At 42.2% G+C, this 19686-nt stretch overlaps 1 protein-coding gene across 1 annotated transcript in view; it reads right to left on the bottom strand.

The window, feature by feature from the left end:
* Window positions 1–6127, bottom strand: part of GPAT2 (glycerol-3-phosphate acyltransferase 2, mitochondrial) — a 61791-nt gene extending 55664 nt beyond the window's left edge. Inside the window, exons 1-3 of the mRNA XM_054998205.1 lie at window positions 6014–6127; window positions 2495–2568; window positions 314–424 (exon numbers count right to left, since the gene is read on the bottom strand). Coding sequence (XP_054854180.1) covers window positions 314–424; window positions 2495–2568; window positions 6014–6127 — 299 coding nt within the window. The remainder of the gene's footprint in view (window positions 1–313; window positions 425–2494; window positions 2569–6013) is intronic.
* Between the last annotated feature and the right edge of the window lie 13559 nt (window positions 6128–19686).

The raw sequence follows: 19686 nt of genomic DNA, 5'->3' as shown, positions 1-19686 counted from the left end.
GGTGCAGTCAGGATCCACCCAGCAAACAGATATCTTTCCCACCACTGATCCAGGCAGTCCAAACTGTTCCAAACCTGCTGTGAAAGACTATCTCTTGGTTGTGAAGCCCATTATTAGATGCTGCAAAGGCTCAGCCACTCAAAGCACAGTAGGATTTATTTCTCACAGACACTGCACAATGAGTCTGCTAAACTTCTGGCAAATCAAACCTTCCAGGACACTGTTCAAATAACCCAGGTCAGTCAGAGAGGTCCGAGAAAAAAACTCAGCTCCTGCAATCCCCAAGCGGATGGTGCCCAGCTAAAAGCAATACCTCTTGCTGTGGAAAATTCTTTCTTGCAGATCGCCAGGAGTACCATTGCAGAACTTCCAGTCACATACTGTTAGGAAGTAGCAGAGTCTCCTTACTAGCCAGCCTCTGTACCTGAGAGAGAGGTAACATTCACAAAAACTGAGGAAGAACAAACAATAATGCCTCCACACTGTTGATATTTCTAAGATTCATTTCTTCCACAGGCTGGAAGTAGATGGCAGAGGAAGCAGATGCCCGAAAGATGGGCAAGAGCCTAGGGTTCACTCCCCATCTTTCACCAATTACAGTACGCCTTATCTCCTCTGTAGTACACAGGAACTGCTATTCCATATCAGACTAAGGTCCTTGTAGCTCAACAAGTTGTTTCCACCAGTGACCATGGAGCTTGCCTCTGAGAAGCCTAGAAACAGGGAAACAGCCCTTTGCAGCTTTCTCGCACCCACATTTGGTAATTAGAGCTATACTGCCCTTGTACATGGAGAGTTTGGCTGTTTTCACATTGCTTACCGGCCACAGAACATCACATCAAGCTCCCAAATCAACAGCGAAATCGCGCCAGGAAGACGCTGTTGTTCCAGGAGCTTGGCACAATGTTCCGTGGCTGGTAAGCAGTGTGAAAACGGCCTCTGTTGACAGACCTATCATAAATTGAAAAAAAAACTTTTAAGAATTCCATTCAATCTTGTGGGGTTTTCCACAACTGGTACTGATTTCACCAGAAACTACCAGGAGCTTGAGAGCACAGCACAAAAGTGGTAACGGCTCCATTTTTCGCAGAATCTATACGTATGTACAAGCATGTGCATTTTATATAAACACACTCAGACATACTATACTCAGATAACACTTTCTTTTCCTGTAGCAAAGTTCCACGTTTGCTTTCAATGCAAATAAAACTAGATTTGTACATTCTCATAATTTTGGCTTTTTAAAAAAAGAGCTAAACAGCATTCAAAGTGCCCATTATTATGAAAAATAAGCATCATGTTTGCATTACTTAGCTTTAGACAGCAGAATGTTTATTGTTGGTACAGAACTGAGATTACCTTGCTCCAATTTTGCTAGTCTTAAGAAAAGAGCTCTACAGGAACTGAGGCCAGCCTACATTATCCTAAATTGTACAGCAATTGATTTCTCACTCCCGATCCTGTCGCACTTCAGAAAATCATGAATATTTGCTTTGGCTGTGATATTAATCAAGTACTTTCTCTCTTCCCTGTTGCTAATAACACTTAGTGCTTTTGGGATTTCACTTTTCAAAGAACTTTACAAACTACAATTAAAGTAATTAGTAATCAGGCTAATGAGAATAAAGCCTTTAATCCTCACACAACTCTTATGAGGTAAAAAAAGCTTTGTTATCTACTTTTTAATTTGTAAAGGATGGAGGGGAAGAAAGAAGAGACATCAAGACATGCAGAGTAAATGACTGCGCCAACACAGCACTCTTTGAAAGACCACCCTGAGACTTTTTGATACCATGGATAGAAAAATCCAAATCCCTTGCATTCCCTCCACAATTAATAGGGGACACAATCCACCAGGATGTTTTCCTGTGCAAACCACTTTGAAATGTATGGGAACTATTGTTCATTTATTAAATGAAGTATTGTTCATTTAAACAGGACTTGCACCAGAGGACCACCCTATTGATTTTAATACAGGCATCAGACATGTTCCCCCAATTTTGCTATCCTTAATGATGTACAAAGTCTACCAAATAATGCCACATGAAGGGGCTCCTCTGAACTGCAACAGGACTTTGCTCTCAAGATGCTCAATCCATAATTCTCACATATCCATGCCATACTTTGCTCAAAATACTACAGCGGTATTGCTCAACTGCTCCATGAAAATAGCTTCCCCCACTTGCTCCACTGTGTCTTTCTTTTTGTACAGTTCAAACAGTGTAGCCTCTAGTCTACTCTCTATTTTAACTGAAGTAATGTCCATACTTAACCTTTGTTTTTGTTTGTGCTTCCAGTACACACAGAATCCACAATGACAAACCAAGGCAACATGCACCAGAATGAAACACTTAAACTCCAGAAGCACTAGAGGGAGAGGGAAAGTGCACACAATTGAAAAATGTAAGGAGAGTTTCCAACCCTGTGGAACTGGTCAGAATTCCTGCACAAGTATTCCTTCCCAAGCCACTTTTCTATCCCCTCCTCCACTTACCTGGTATTTTTTTCTGTTATCCTGATTACATTGCAAAATCCCAGAGAGGTAAGATGTTTGTGAAAGAAAGATTCCTGAAGACAAAAGAGGAAAGATTCAAATTCAGCACCATTTCCTACACATTGCCAATATCTCACTTCAACAGCCTTCTGTTCCAACTAACAGGAAGTATAACACTCCATCATATCACTAGCTACCCAGCTTTCTGCCTCCAACAGTGGCCAGTCAAACGGCCCCAAGAAGTTCACAATGTAATAATCTGACATGCTGTCTCCAACTATGAAAGTACCCTTCAGTTCTCATAGTTAAGAGCCAGAGATGGCTCCCTCTTCCATAAACTTTTTTCAAATTTTTAAAAATATTTTGTGAAGATGTACATACTTTAGTCTTCCTTGAACCTGCTGTTGGTCAATTTCACAGAATGTTCCCAATTTTTTTTCCAATAAAAAAGGGATAAGCCTCTTTCCAATCACTCTCTTCCAAACTGCTCGTACATTTATTTAAAGAAATACCCCTAAACTATATCATCTCTCCATTTATTTGACTTTTTTGTAAACAAAAAACTCCAACTACTCTCATCTTTTCTTTATCTTGGTGAGGATAGCTGCTCCATTCTGGCCTTGTATAAAGTTTGGGCAAGACAGACTGTCTCCCATAAATTTATACCATGGCATTATAATGCTCACTGCTTTACTGTTAGTCCCTTTCAATCAGCAACCTTCTAGGTCACTGTGAACATTCAGAAACAGAAATTAAAAGCACCCATGTAGGGGTGAACTTCTTGTCAGGATTTCCCCCCCCACCCCTCAGTGGTTGAATGGCAGGCATTTTTGCAAGAGTTAACTCTTACCACTCACTCTATAGGCAGGGTTATCTAAATCAGCTCACGCTTTTTCCGGATCCTGTGTGGGAGGTTCCCCAGTTCATGCCCTACCTGCTCCCTGCTACAGGCCTATCTTCAAGTTCCAGCTCTTCCCACACAGCAGCAGCAGGAGTAGCCTCCAACAGCCCGTCAGAGCCCTCTGCATTTCTGCAAAGCTTTCTGGCTACCACCACTAGGCATACCTCCCTCCAGCCAGATGCTGAAGGCAGCACCATCAACCAGCCCGCAGCACAAAGCTATCAAAGGGTTCTTTTTAGCCACTGAGGAAAACTGACCCCCATTTCAGCTGGTAAAGAGAAAAGGGCTAAGGGCTAGACAGCCTTTCCCTCTTTCCCACCATTTTCTCCCTCAAAAAACAGCCCTGGTGGCTGCCTTTTGCAAAGAAAAAAAACGGATCACATAACTATATGTAAAGTGCATTTCTGCCCTAAAGCTGTCTCACCATGACCATGGAGAGAGTCAAATCAGGGACTTCCCAATGCACAGCTCACACTTTTGGCCGCTCACAGTGCCAGCCTAAGCTGAGTTACACCCTTCTTAGCCCACTGACTTCAATGGACTTAGAAGGGTATAACTCAGCCAAGGATAAGACTGTAACTGCATCAGCTCTTCAGTTAACCGGTTTTGTCCAGGTTAACTACATGGTTCAGTTATGACCATGGGAAACCAGCAAGCCCACTGACAAAGTACTGCAGTACAATGAGATCACGCATTATAAGCCAAGACTTCACGGCACTTCTACACACCACATTTCTGCATGGGCATGCACTGGTTTTAACATGCTCTCTACAGCTACATGGCAGCTGAAAGGAACTATTTCTTTAAAAATAAAAGAGAGATCTAAAAGGGGCTCAGAATGGCACCACAGCCTTCCCCTGAATGCTGTTTTCTTGAATGAAAACCACACAAGGGAAATTATTTCACTGATTTTGTGGCTCTGCATGGAAAATCTGTGCACAGATTCTCCACATGGAGCAGCAAAGTTGGAAAAAGTAACTCCCCCCCCATGCTATTTTCAAAAAGGAAAAGGGGTTGGGGGAAAGGCAGGAGCTTTCCCTCCCCTCACAGTACCATTCTGAGCTCGTCTGGGCTCTCCTTCTTTTAAAAAAGAAGCAGTTCCATGCAGCTCCTGTGTGACTGTGCAGAGCACCTTAAAACAACTGCATGCTCACGTGGAAAAGTACTGCCTAGAGCTGCCCTCAGAGGCACACAGAGTATGCGCCTGCAGCCAAAAAACTATGCACAGCCAGCTCCACAACCTGAAAGCATAGAGCATTGTGACTAACTGGAGTCCTGCTGAGTAAACTATACTTAACATGTAACATGATCATCATGTGGCAGCCATGTGGCAGCTGCGAATTCCCAGTGGGAATTGGATTCTGAAGCCTCACAGAGGCCCAATTCAGATCAGGACTGCAGTGCAGGGGGAACAGGGGTTTCAGCCTCCCCCTGCATGCTGCTTTCCTGACCCCAAACGGTACCTGGGGACATGATTTGAACCACTGGCACGCTACACATGCACTGAATACTCGCATGTGCCTGCCGCCCCACAGGGCAGATAATGCTCCACACGGTTTGTTTCAGGTCAGGAAAATGGTATGCGGGAAAGGCTGAAGCACCTCCTCCCCCTGCCACGGTCTGAATCTGAATTGCAATGCTTCAGAACTGAGTTCCCACGGGAAGCTCACAGCTGGCATCCTCTTGCAAGTCTCCATCGGGATCACTTGTTACACATAGCATGTCATTTCGACCTCAGGAGATGTGAAGAAGCTGACCGAAAAAAATTCCGAACACAAAAGGCCCACCTGGAATTTGCTTTTGCCTTCATCTAAACTAGGCTTGCTATTAAACAAACATTTTGCACCTATCAGGGGCACCAAAGGGTGGGAGTTTAAACACAAACACCCTTTCAATGTAGTTGAACTAGGGATTCAAGGCTCTGTGATGTCAAGGATAGATCCAGGGTGCTACTCTGGATATAATGCACAATATTAAATGGGGGCTGCCTATGTAAGATGAAAAGGGACTCGGAAGTAAAGGGGGAAAGCATTCCTGGGCTATGTGAGTATGGAATACACGGAAGTTATTCTTGAGTTATACCATGGATACTTAGAACGTTTTATTTTAAAAAAGAAATTTAGCTTGCTTGCATCATTAGGGCAGAAAACACAGGGGGTCTGTTACATCTGAAGAAGAAAACTGTGATTCTCGAAAGCTTATGCTGCAGTAAAGTTGGTTAGTCTTAAAGGTGCTACTGGACTCTTTTCTATTTTTGCTACTATTTACTAACATGGCTCTCCTTTGGATCTACAGGGGGTTCAGTGTTTGGACACACACACTCTTCACCTCTCACTGCCGAAGGAACTGTGTGGATGCTCTTGCCCAGATGCTCCCAGGTTTCTAAAACCCAAACCGTGCCACCTCCAGAAACAAAACATTCGCTTTTCTACATGCACGGCAAAGGCCAAGCAAAACTATTATATGCCGCGCAAGGCCCAAACACAGGGAAATTCCATGGGTTGGTTTTTGATTGCCAGCAGGGCTGGCGCTCATTAAAGGCCAAACCAAAAGATGACCAACCCCATTCATTTACCCAATACCAGCAACACTCTTCCCACCACCTTCCAGCTACTTACCCAGCTCTTTGGAGTGCACCTTTGGCAGCAGCGCCCAACAAAAGGACGATATTTGCCCAAAAAGGGTGTGACGACTTCCAGCTTGCTGCCCAAGTCCATGGGCCAGGTCTTCATCTGAGAGGAAAGACAAACAGTTTCAGCTGCCCACTTGAAAAATGATATGTATGGCAAAGAACATTTTCAAAGTCATCCTGAAACAGAAAGCAAGCATGCAGATCCCTAAGACTGAGACGGCCACAAATGTCTCAAGCCTGTGCATGGAGTGTAGTAACAGCCCATGGAAGAGTGATGTTCCTTTGTAGCCTTAAGGTAAAAACACTATGCAACTGCCTGGACTAAATGGTCCTGTCCCTTTAACGGCTTAATGGGATGTTATTTACCTCTATAACCTGAAAAGTTTTGGCTGCCCATTTCCAATATTAAGCCTTTATTAAAGGGACATGGATGTTTTTCTCCAGGCCTGTTGGCAATCCTATATTGATATAGTTGGAAACTAACTGGCCAGTACTTACAATTTGCAAGGATCAGGCCTCAGTGCTCTACATAGCTCTCTGAGATTCTCCATGTCTAGCAGGAGCAGAATTGTTCAAAAATAAAATGGTGTGCATTTTTGTCCACTCCAATGTATTATACACATCATAGAGTCCAGCTTTTCTTTAAGCAGAATTTCAGGTTGAGTCCATGCAAGTGTATACTTTTGCTGCTGTTCTTTTAAACACACACAGCCTTTACAAGCAGATCTGAAAGCAGGTAGCCAAGTATTACCTTCTCATCCACCATCATAACTTCCCAAGTCTAAAGGCATCTTGCACAGCAAACCTTTCACAAGCTGCCTGCTTGGAAGACATAGTTATTCACTCCAAGCAAGTACCTAAATCTTAGTACTTTACCCCAGAGTTTCCCAACCCATGGGTTGGGATCCAAAAGCGGGTTGCGAAGTCTCTGAAAGCGGGTCATAGGCCAGCCGTCCCTAATAGCTGCCCGTGCCCTTGGCATTGCTCTCTTTCTCGCCTCTCCCTCCATGCCAGTTTTTCACATTCTCATTTCCCCAACCTCTTTGACAATAATGGGGGTGAGGGCATCTAGCAACTAACTTTACAGATATACCTATTTTCCTATGCAGAATAATATTGCTGAAGGAAAATCATCATGTGTGAAGTGGCTGCTGTAAAAATCAACATCAGTGTTTAATTTGTATTTTGGAAATTAGGGCCTAATCCTGGAAACAGTATCTTCCATGTTATACGTTGGTTGGGATTTTTTCCTCTTCGCTTCATATGCATGTTGATTGATAAAGAATCAAGTAAAATGTGTCCTGATGGATACTAGAGTGAGTTTCTTAGAATCTTAAAGGAGGTTTGAGAAAGTAATGGAGAAGAGGGTGATAAAAGGCTTGGAGTGTAGCCCTCATAAGCAAAGGAATGCCACTTGCCTGAGGTTCATAGTAGGATGTGATGTTTGTTGGTTTCTGAAAAACATAGTTGGCCGCTGTAGAAAATGCTGGACTAGATGGATACCAAGGTCATACTTTTATTAGGGCAGCAGAAAACTTTGGGCTGATACTGGATGGGTCACTGAACCAAGTAAATTTGGACTCGTGGGTCACCATATCCAAAAGGTGAACCACTGCTTTACCCCAACCTCCATAATTCACAAAAGAAAAAAACAGAAACCGTTAGCTCAGCCATTCCAAAGACATACGTGCTTCTGGTGCAGTAACTTGCGCTCAGTTTGCATGTTGCTTCTAGACAAGCCTCCATAAACCAAAGCCATGGCTTAGCGATAGATCTGGCCAAAGGCATGCACAAGTCCTCTTCTGTACTCCTGAAAATTCATAAGAGACAAAAGACAAGATCAACACAACACTGAGAACATGCCAAAACAAAAGAAATCAAGTACAAGAAACATGCAAAAATACAAGAAACAATTCATAGGGAAGGAAGGGCTAGAGCGCACCTGGAAAAAGATGGTAAAAGAAATTTTGTACAACCTATGAACAAATAATCAGGTTATAGTCCATCACGCTAGGAAGTCAGAGAATGAGAGAGATCTACCTGGGATGCCAAGAGGCATGTGTAGTTCCAACATTCCCCCTAGGCAAGCTGGAGGTTGTTAACACGTCATCCTGGTAACCCATACACACTGCCAAGGCCAGTTGCAGGTTCTGATGGACTCCTCCATCACAGCTCCTGCTTCCTCCTTTCCAACCATAGCCATCTTCACCCCCTCCCATCACATCTACCCTCCCCTCTTCCATAATTGGACTATGCTGCAAGGAGCGAAGCATGATTTTATCACACTTTTGTTGACACCAAGAAGGTCTGATAGAAGCAAGAAAACACTGTTGCAGGGGCCTCTGAGCTAGCTGGAAAGGATCCCTGCTCTTACTTTTCTTCTTCTTCTTCACTGTTTTCCAGCATGTCTTCCATTGGGAAATAAGAAAATTAGAGAGAGTTCTCCATTTAGAGATCATCCCTCTGTCTGGTTGCAGGCCACAGCAGCTGTCCAACTACCCAGGACCCTGATGCTGGTGTTGCACAATGGATCTAAGCATATGGGGTTGCATTTGTCCAAAAGTTACCTGAAAGGAGTTGAAAGCACTTCCTGTTTTGTAGGTGTGTTATAAGAACATAAAAACCCTACTGGAGCAGATCAATGGTACACCCACTTCAACATCCTATTTCACACAACAAACAGGGTAAAGAGGCCTAATGTTTTCTTGATGTTGCCTCCTAGCACTGGTTTTCAGAGGTTTGGTGGTGGTGGAGAGTGCCGTCAAGTCATAGTTGACTTATGGCAACCCCTGCTGGGATATTCAAAGCAAGAGACTAACAGAGGTGGTTTGACATTGTCTGCCTCTGCAACCCTGGTCTTCATCAGAGGTCTCCCATCCAATGACTAACCAAGGCTGACCCTGTTTATCTTCTGAGATCTGATGAGTCTCTGAATATTGTCTCCAAAGGCCAGTTCCACAAATGTTCATTCCCAAAGGTGGACTAGTCTTGTGTACATCATATTTTTAAAAACTTTTAAAAAAACATGGTCTACAAATATATGTTAAAGAGGCAAGAGTGCATGCTCATAATCTTTAAACAGTTAGGGCATAAGTAATCTGTGATGTGATCCTAAATAAGCTGAAGAGGCGCTTGGTAGGCTCAGACTGGAACCCACCAGCACTTCCTTTAAGAATACTAGCAGCCAACAAGTCATAGATAGTCTATTGGAAACTAGCCAGCAGCTCACTGGTAGATCCCTTTTATCCAGCCTCGACGGTAGACAGAAAAATCTTACCATCCCACCCACTCTCACATATTTCTGTACCTTTGGTCCATTCATTTGCTACATAAATCTTTGACAGCACAAAGGAGGCCAAGTTACCTTTGTGGCGGAACAAGAAAAGATGGGGGAGCCCTTCTATTCATAATAGCTGCAAGCAACTACTTGTGCAATGCCGCCTACATACAATTAGCGTTCCCTATGCATGTACCCACAAAGCAAGCAAGCAAGCAATGAAATATATTGCTTTAACCTCCTATTACTTACTACACCCTTGGTCCAAGAGACAACAGAAACTTGAGTTAGTCAAAAGAAGGGGCAAGGCCTTTCACAATCCGTCCAATCTTTCTTAAGACAGCCCTGGCAAGAGGAAAACTCCTCTCACAACTTGAGGCATTTCAAAGAGAGAGATACTTAACTCCTTGCCAGAGAAATCAATTGTTCTACAGGCTATATCCAGCACAAAGAACAAAAAAAAAAGGAAGAAAGTGAACGAAACAACCCATCAACCAACGCGGCCAAAGCCCTCCAGGAGAAAGAAGAATTTATTCTCTTTGTAATACTGCTCCAATATCATTACAATTGACTTTTCCTTCCCACAGCCTCCACCTGCCCAGAGACACAAGCCAGTCCCTTAACATGAAGCTGCAGTTCAACCTGAGTGCCCCTGGAACATGCTCGGAGGTGAGCAGCCCACCAGCTCACAGCTACAGGCTCCACATATTTTAAGGACTGACTCTGAGCATTCTAAAGCAGGTTTGGTTGTTGCAAAAAAAAAAAAAAAAGCTTCAGCCTATTCCATTCCAGTTCCTCAGCAGCAATGCAAGATGGAAGCAGCCCACAGAAAACCGGGAGAGAGAAGACTTCTCCTCCATACTCTGCTGCTGTAAGAGAAACTTCAGGAAAAGAGGGGACACAGCAATTCTCTCCCCACAGTTCAAACTGGGTAACAACTGCACTATAAAAGCCCAAACCTTGACCCATCTTCAGCCATTACATTATTTTTATTTATTTTATATCCCACCTTTCTCTCAAAGGGGACCCAAACTGACTTCATTGTTCTCCTCTCCTCCATTTTATTCTCACAACAACTCTGTGAGGTAAGTTACACTGAGTGTATGCGATTAGCCCAAGGTCATCCAGAAGGCTTCCATGACAGAATGGGGATTCGAAACTGGGTCTTCCAGATCCTAGCCCAACATTCGAACCACTACACTAAACTGGATCCATCGCGTACACTCCAAGTTCAAAAGTGCCGGCCTTGCTAGAAACTTCCCTCTACCCCAACTGGCACCAAAGTTAGAACTACAATGAAGGAACCTGAATTCTCACATATTTACATTTAAGAACATCAGTGGTATCATGCTCATATACAGATTCCACATTCTGATTCACGTTCAAGAACTCCAACATGTCTGGCATCACCAGCCTCACATTAAATGCTTTATGTTGCTATGGTGATATCATTCCTCTTCTTATAGCCCTAACACAGGCCTCCTACCACAAGCCACTGCCCTGCACTTTCAGAATTCTCCATATGCCTGTTTAAGTTCAAGTGCCACTTCACCTGTAAAAAAGGTAGTGCTTATTTTCTCCACACTGAAGGTGTATGTGAGTAATATAAACACATGGACAAAAATACAGCATAAGCAGACCACAGAGAAAGCAGCCTCAGGCCTAACTGCCAATCCACAGTGGACTGATTAAAATCAAGGTGGTTGAAACCATTACTGAAATTACCAAGGAAATTTAAATCACTGATTTATAGGGGCTACCATTACAGACTTCAGCTGGTTCAGAATGTGGTAGCCGAGTTATTGTCAGGGGTGAGCTTATGGGAACATGCATCACCCATCTTAAAATAGCTGCACTGGCTGCCAGTTTGCTTTAGAGTCCAGTTCAAGGTACTGGCCTGGTTATGACTTTTAAAGCCCTTCAAAGTCTGGGACCCACAGTCTACATCTCAAACACTTGTAGCCGCCCTGAGCCCATCTGTGGGGAGGGCGGGGTATAAATCGAATAAAATAAATAAAGGTCACTATGAGTCATCTCCAATCCTCAGACTGCCACCTGCTGGTTGTTCCTCCACTTAGGGTGGCCCACCTGGCATCAACCAGAGCCCTTGCTTTTTCTGTTATAACCGGCAATTTGTAGAAAGGACTCCCTGAGGAGATGAAGGGAGCATTGTCTAGAGAAATTTTCGGGAAGCACTGCAAGCCCTTATTTTTACCAGGGCTTTTAATGAGGTATAAACTGCAGGCATCTCTTGGTGGGAAGGGGGTTATATAGGGTTTTTATTTTGCTGGCTGTCTTGAGCCAGAAGGAAAGAGGGGATATAATTTTTTAAAATAAATAAATAGTTGCTTTCCCCATTTTGAAACACCCATAGGTCATACACTAACTGGTTACTTTATTATACCAATGAAAACATATTGGTTTGCAAACAATGATAAATAGAACTTCTATACAATAAGGGAGCATAAGCAGCCCACATTCCTTTTCCATTGCATAGAAGAAACTGGAGACTGGACTGTATGCAACCATTCTGTACCTAAAATGCAGAACTTTCCTGCATTCTTCTCTCTTACAGCATCCCCTTTATGACCCCCCCCCCAAAAAGGTGATGCCCAGGGTTGTGGGTCCCACAGGGTTGGAGGGGCTGTTGTAAGGAAAGACAAGGGGGTGAAATTATACTTCCTTCCTGTCCTGCAAGTGTAGATCCACTAAGGAAAGGGTTTATTTATTTCCTCCCTTGCTCCTCATCACTGCAGCCCACTGACTAGCAAGGTTGTTCCTCAACACAGACCCGAGGACCCTTCCAGGGGTAGCAAGGGGCTGCAGGCACTGCAAGGTATGCTTAACTGCCTTTGATATCCTGAACCTTTGCGGGGGGGGGGGGCAACAAACACAATCAGTCTTCATTACAGCAATGGTTTCTTTTATTACAGAAGCAAAAAAATTTACAAACTAATATGTTTAAATTTATCTGAGGAAGAAGGTACACTAATAATGTGCAGGCTTTAAAATGCCTGTTTGTATTAAATTCAGATTTCATTTTAAACACATTTATTAAAAAAAGAATCAATATAATTATTTTAAACAGATTTCTAAATGTTGAAAATAGATTTTATCCTCCCTGATGCAATTATGATGATCCGGAAAGGGGCTGCCTCAGTGGGAGAAGCTGGGTCATACACTAAGGTTTCTCCAGGCAGCTGTATACCTGAATCACATGGGGGAAAAGGCATCACTGGTTTGTGTGAACCACCAACCTCACTCATCACTTCTTCTCAGCCATCCTGTCTGCCACCTTTGCTTCCCTCTTCCCCTTGGAACTCTGACCTTTCTGCTGTGTTGCTCTCTAATCCTACTCTGGTTTCTCTTCAGATCGCTCTCTAATCCTAAACAGCCTGTGGTCCCATTTCTCCTTCTTTAACAAAGGGTGACAGATCTCGGTGCACCTTGAACAAGGGCTCAACATTAGCAATGAATACCATGTAACGTAACAGCTACTGGAAGAAAGATGAGCTTATAAATGGTTTAAATAAATGATTAATGAACTGATTATTTTCAAAGCATGGGGCAATCAAGCATGTTTATAATGAAGCAGAAGAAAAAGCCAATGCTAGCTTAGAGGCTTAGTGAGGGCATCCAACTAGGTAGATTACTTAACACAATCATCCACTGCATAACTCTGATGAGGAAACATGCAACAGAGTATTTTTCATTCTGTTAGGAAGCTATTATGGGGTCACCTGCAGCATACTCCTCTACCTTACTACAAGTTTAATGCACAATACAAAATGTTGCTGTTTAAATGGTGTTTTAATATTTACTATTTATATAGATGTAATGTTTTAAATTGTTTTAAAATGTTGTTAGTTGCCCTGAGCCCGCTTGCGGGGAGGGCAGGATATAAATATGAAATAATAAATAAATAAATAATGTTAAGCAAGAGATCATAACTACCAGCACCACAATTGCATTTAATGTTTACTTAGCACTAAGAAAGTGAAATTATTTGGGAATAAACTAAATTAAGGGGACTATTTTAGTGGAACATATACACTTACATTTTTTTTTTTTTAAAAATCACCATTTTGTATCTATCTTGAAAGGCAACTCAAATCTTGCCTAATTTGGGAAAACGTACCTCATAGCAAATCCCATTTACACCAGGAATAAATTAAGGGTTATGTGTGGAGAGGTATAGAAATCATCTCACATCTGCTTTACATCCAACCTATCTATCCAACCCTCACCTCAAAAACTCTTTTCACAACTGCATTCAGATGATGGTACAGACTGGCCCATAATAAATTCCAAAAAGATCTCCTGCATAACAGATGTTCCAGTGTTTATATAACAAGGATAGATGTTCTGAGAGAAAACAGAAGTACTGCTTCAAGAAATTTAATATTTAAGAGCAAGAAAACACCCAAACCGGATTATGAGAATGCAAGAGGAAAAGTTCATATTGTAGCAGATAAGATACTGAATGGGACTGAGAAGACCTGGGTTCAAGCCCCCACTTAATCACTAGCCATCAATGACTATTAACCCTGAAACAACAGACTTTTATCTACTCAAAAAACGAATTCCACTATCTTTCATCTACATTCCCATGTTAGGTCCCACAGGACTGTCCAGTTGACAAGATTATTAATCATCTCAATGCCCAACCATTCTCAATTATTGTTCAAAACTCTTGTAATTAAGGCACAAGGCGAGGAGCCCCAACCGCAGTTTTTCCCAACACCATAAGCCACATCACCTTGTCAAAAAATATTCCCTTCTTACCTCAGACACCCCAGCAGTCCACATATCATCTAGTGCTGCTATTTGCAGGAGAAAAGCAACAACAACCAGAATTCTCCTCCATGCAACAAACCATCCATAACTGGGACAACAACAACGATGAAGCAACCCACTTGCTCTCCAGCCATCAAAAGCAACCTCCTACGCACTCTTTGTGATTATCAGGAATTGCTGTCACATTGTCCAAGTCAGAATCCTCACATGTAAGAACACAAAAGAGCCTGTTCATTCTTACACACTCATAAGAACCCTCACACTTCTGACAATACCAAACCATAACAGAGCTCCTTTACAAAACTGGAAATATTCTTGATCCAATCCCATCACAACATAGGTGGGATTTCTGTTAGAAGTGGATGGAGTAGTCTCAGAAGGTACAGCAACACCTAAGGCCATCGTAAACTTTATGCATATTGTACCATACAATCAGATCATACATCATTCTGGGCGAAACCACATAAGATACGAAGCCTCTGGAAAGTCAAGGGTTCTAATCTTCACGAACATTCAGGTTAACCTCCTGTGCTTTCTTAATGAAACTGGACCGTGAACCATTCCTGTGTGTCAGGTTGGATTCAAAGAACCATGAGCAGAAGGAAAATAGTGGAGAGGAATGTCTTCAGACTTAGTTTAAATTTTGCCAGACTGTGTGCTATCACTCTTCTGTGAATGTATTTACCTTCCACATTCAGAAGACCACCTCTGAAACCAACCCATTATTGTTTCTACCAAAACAGGGGGTCAAAACCCATGACGTATTACTGGCTTAACTTGAGCTTCTCTGCTAACTCGACTGAGTGGTGAACTCTTCTCCCCATAGGAGCCCACAGGCTAAGATCTAGCCAGCAGGCCCTATCTGCAGCATCCCGTTTCACCAGGTTCATACAAGAGCAACAATAAGATCTACTTTTTCCCCTGTGCCCATCCCTCTGTTTTGGCACAAAACAAAGCTCCCTCCCAAAGTCCTTTCACAAAAGTTGTCATTTTTTTCTTTCTGCGTGTGGCCTTTATCTAATTTTCCTATGATTTCTGTGTTGATTTTGCATTTTGATTTTTTACCAATACATGATAGTTGATCTTTGTTACAGAGTATAGTGAAATTTTATGATTTTGTAATCCACAACTTGCAAAGGTGATATAAAAATATTTCAATAAATACATTTTATTTCAACCAAACCAAGGTAGAGCTGCAAATGATTAAGAATTCTTTGGAGCACAGGTCAGAAGTGCTGAACTGCAACTTGCCTCTCTTCTACTGTGCATGGAGGGGTCAGCAAGCGTACTCCTCCTGAGTAGATTTCAGAATGTCCCTGAAGGGGCAAGCATAGAGAATGCCATGAAGACTGCAATGAAGTTCTCATTACCATCTTGTTCATCTCCCTTGTTAAGCATTCTAGGTTTGTCCTATGCCTTTCCCATTTCGGTAGCAGCTTCTAAAAATTCTGTATTTTGTTTGGAATATTTAAGACTCCAGGGCTTTAAAACTTCCTGCCTGATGCATTTTAATAACATTTTCAGAGGCCTCCTCTTTAAACAGAGAGCAAGTGGTTTCTGCTCAAAAGGTCCCAACCACTCATTAAGATCCACAATGCCAAGGGAACCAATTACAGGTCTATGACAATATGGAGCATAGCTAACACCTCTTGTTTGCAGATGTCCCTTGCCAGTGCAAAGATGAGTACTTTGAAGCCCCATTGATTAAAACAAATAAATGCTTACCTGATTATCTCAGTCATCAATGGGGCTTTCAAAAGTTCATCTTTTTCTGTATCATACCCAAATTGTGTTTGCGTTAATTAAGACATAAAATTGCCACGAACAATGCTACTTCACATTCTGAGGAAATCCACAGCGTTTCACATACATTATTTTGTGAAAATCCTCGCAAAGGCCCTCCAAGCCTATCATCTTCCCAATATTGTAGAGAAAATGTCTTACGGTTGCCAACCTCCAGGTGGTGGCTCCAGAATTACAAGTGATCTCCAGAAGACAAGAGACCAGCTCCCCTGGAGAAAATATGTTTTGGAACGTAGGCTCAAACTCTGCCCTCCCCAGGCTCCACCCCCAAAGTCTCCGGGAACTTCCAACCTGGAGCTGGCAACCTTGATTAAGTACACGTGCAAAATTAACGAGCGCAATTAAAACACTTTCGAAGACCGTTTTGTTTTTCTAAGCGCATGAATCGCCTTTCCATTCCTGGCCAAAAACGGGGGCATCCCCCCACGCACTAGGGATCCACAAACGCCTTGCACCTGCGTACAAACGCGACGGAGCACTTCAAGCGCCTGTGCGCAGAACGGGACGGTTCCCAAATTTCAAGAGCGTGGCTCCATGACTCTCCTCACCCGAGCGAAGTCAAGCGAAACAAGCAGGAGCCGAGCCCCCCTCCTCACCCTAAACCACGCGCTCTCACGCTCCTTCGAGGCGTTTCCCCGGAGGATTCCCGGTACCGGACTGGTTAGAGCCGGCCAAGCCCTCGGCACGTGCGCACTCAGACCGGCTCAACCCTCGAGGGCGCGGGGGCGCTCCAAACGGTGGACGGGAAAGCGAAAGGAGGCGGAACAGAGCGGCTTACTACGGAGTTGAATAGGCATAGGATGATTTGCATGAGTGTGGTGTGTTTAGGAGGACACTCACAGGGCCAAGCTACAAGTGACGAATGACACTTGAACGGCAAGTGTATTTCTCCCTGTTCACTTGCTCTCCACTCAATCCACTTGCCGTTCAAGTGTCATTCGTCACTTGTAGCTTGGCCCTCAGTAGAGGCGCCTTGTGTATATATATGTGTAAGGTCAAAGTTGGGAACAATAATACAAACGATGGAGCAAGCTGTAGTGCAGTGCTTCCCAACCACTTTTTTCCATGGAAGATTCCCAACATTAATTTTTCATGTCCTGTGGAACCTCCTGCCTATGAAAATATTTACAGACCAGAAAACGTTGATGATGAAGAATGAAACTCAACTACTGTTAAATTATTGTGAATTATAAACAGCTGCTATCTATATAGCAGCTCACATTGTAAGAAAAAGAGACTTTACTGTCATTTTTTATGATGTAATATTTTTTCCAAATCCAAATAGTGTATCTAACTATCAAAAGTTCACATCCAAAGACAATATAAAGTTTACTCTCACTGCAATATCTGGACTTGTTTATTTTTGCACAAATGTTGAATTCTTAGCCAAATTCAATTTTTTTGGAATTTTTTGCAGTATTTCAAAAAAATTATTTCATGTTTTCTCAAAGAACCCCTGATGATGTCCCAACCCCTGGTTGGGAAACACTGCTCTAGTCTAGGAAAACTGATACCACAATAATACTCTCTTTTTTCTTCTTTTTTGCTGCACCAGATTAAACACTACTATGCAAATATATAAAAATATACAGCACTTGACCAAATAACGAGCAAAAAAAAAAAAGGGTCTCCATCCCCCCAAAGATCATAGTCTGATTACTCATGATGGAGAAGAAAATATGCTCTGATCAGATTCCCCCTCCCACAAATAACAGCTTTATTATACTAAAGGATGTAAGCAGAAGATGTTCAATCATTCCTTAACTAATCTAATCAGACCATAAGTGAAGGCACAGTGTACAGAGTTCCCTTTAAAAAGTCACTTCCTACAGGCTCATTTTAAATAGGAATTCCATTACCTACAAAAAAAGCCAACAACATATTTTCTCTTTGTCTTTCTCAGTCTCTTTCTGGTTTTCTTCCTGCTGTCTTTTTCTTTTTATACTGGATTTTATTCTGTCTTTTTCCTTACCTGGCCCTCTCCTAGCAAGCAACTTTCCTACCAAAACTCATCTTTCCTACCAAAGCACCTGAAAACCAGACAGCTTCCCCATACATCAAATAATGAGCATTAGAAATATTCTCACAATCTGTTTCATTCCAGGTGCCTGGAAATATTAATTAAGCCTTCTAATAATTATTGTTTGCATGGCTCTCACCTCTAGAGGTCCCACTCAGATCTGCCTTCATAATTGTCCTGAGGCCTTGAATTAATTATGAGCCCCAAGGAAAATACAGGGAAATTTAATAATGTTTCTGGAAAAGTACAAGGCCATGCATTTACTCCTGTGATTTTGTAAGCTTCATTTTTAATAGGGGTTTCAGAAGTCATGAGATATTCAATGTTCAGTTGAGTTTAGCTTTTAGAACTGCAAACAGGAAAAAAGTTTGGAAAACACAACTTTTGCTTATCTTAAAGGCTTCAAAAACCCAAAGGCTAATAAAGAACATTCATGTATTGATTTGAGATTATAGGATTTCTTTTAACAGTTAAAATCACATAATTCTAGGGACTGGCTGTCAGTTCTGTTGTACTACAGTTCAGAAACTTCCAAACAGTGCTGTATCTAAGAAATCCCCATTTTTAGAGCAATCAATATACTTCATTTCCCACTTCAACAAAAGTTTTGAATGCATAGTTGAGAACTATTGAACATTTGATTACATTCTGAAAAATTCAGCCCACAACTTCAAAAGGGGAGAAGGGTTGCAAAAGCCCAGGAACAATATGGGGTTTTCAGCTGCGGTCATGTTTTCATGTCTATAAACCTACCAATCAGGCAACAGGAATCGCCGATTTTTCTGTATGCTTTGCCAATCTGGGACATTAAGAAAGCTCAAACCAATCCCTGCCAAAGGGTTCAGCATCACCATCACCATCTCAAAATAATTTAGAAAATGACAACATGGGTTCTTGCTATCAACAAATTCAATGAGATTTATAAGCAAGGTATTTTAGGTTGTGATCCTAAGTCCATTGACTTGGGAGCTAATTCCACTGAAATCAATAGGTCCTGCTTTCATGAAAATGCATTTAGGATTGGGGTATTAGCATCACAGTTCTATTTCCTTTTGAAGTCATCAGAAAAGGTATTGACTTCGGCAAATGCCAGATCAAGCCGTACATGGGATCAGCTTACAGGCTCTGCAGGCAAACACTTTAAGGATAAAAGCCCTTGTTAAGCCTTTGGAACAAATAGCAAGCTTGTATAGTGACTGTTGTAAAAAGCTTCAATAGCATTTTACCAATGTGTTTGAACCACAAAATTAAAAAAACCCCACAAATACAAGAGTTTTTAAATTAAAAACTATAAAAGCACAAATCAGTAGTATTGGAATTGACCGACACAGCCATCAACTTTGAAATTTTTATTGACATCCACCCTCTCCCCCACAACACTGCTCGTCTTGACTGAAGGACAGCTTTATAAAGACAACGACAGTTCTTTCTATGCCAAGATCCAAGGAACAAATCTATTACAGCCAAGTTAAAGGATGCTTGAAAACAAGATATTGGAAGTGTTGACATGGTTGCCTGCACAGCAAACAGCACTTCTGGACTGGCACTAGCATAAATTCTCTGAATAAATGGCAGGAGAGAGTAGACATCTTCATTTTCAGATGGAATGAAATGGTGTGGAAAAACAAATGAAGGGGGAAATTATATACTACAGGAGGCTCGACGTTCAAGAAAGAACAGGCCCCATTGTAACACTCTAAAGTAGAGATACACAATGGAATCCCAAGCCTCAAATTCAGCAACCAAAATAGCTTCCCCGATC

Source organism: Eublepharis macularius, chromosome 14 (assembly GCF_028583425.1).
Source record: "Eublepharis macularius isolate TG4126 chromosome 14, MPM_Emac_v1.0, whole genome shotgun sequence".
Lineage (NCBI taxonomy): Eukaryota > Metazoa > Chordata > Lepidosauria > Squamata > Eublepharidae > Eublepharis > Eublepharis macularius.
Note: the sequence above shows the minus strand (reverse complement) of the source record. Positions and strands in the feature narration are given on the sequence as shown.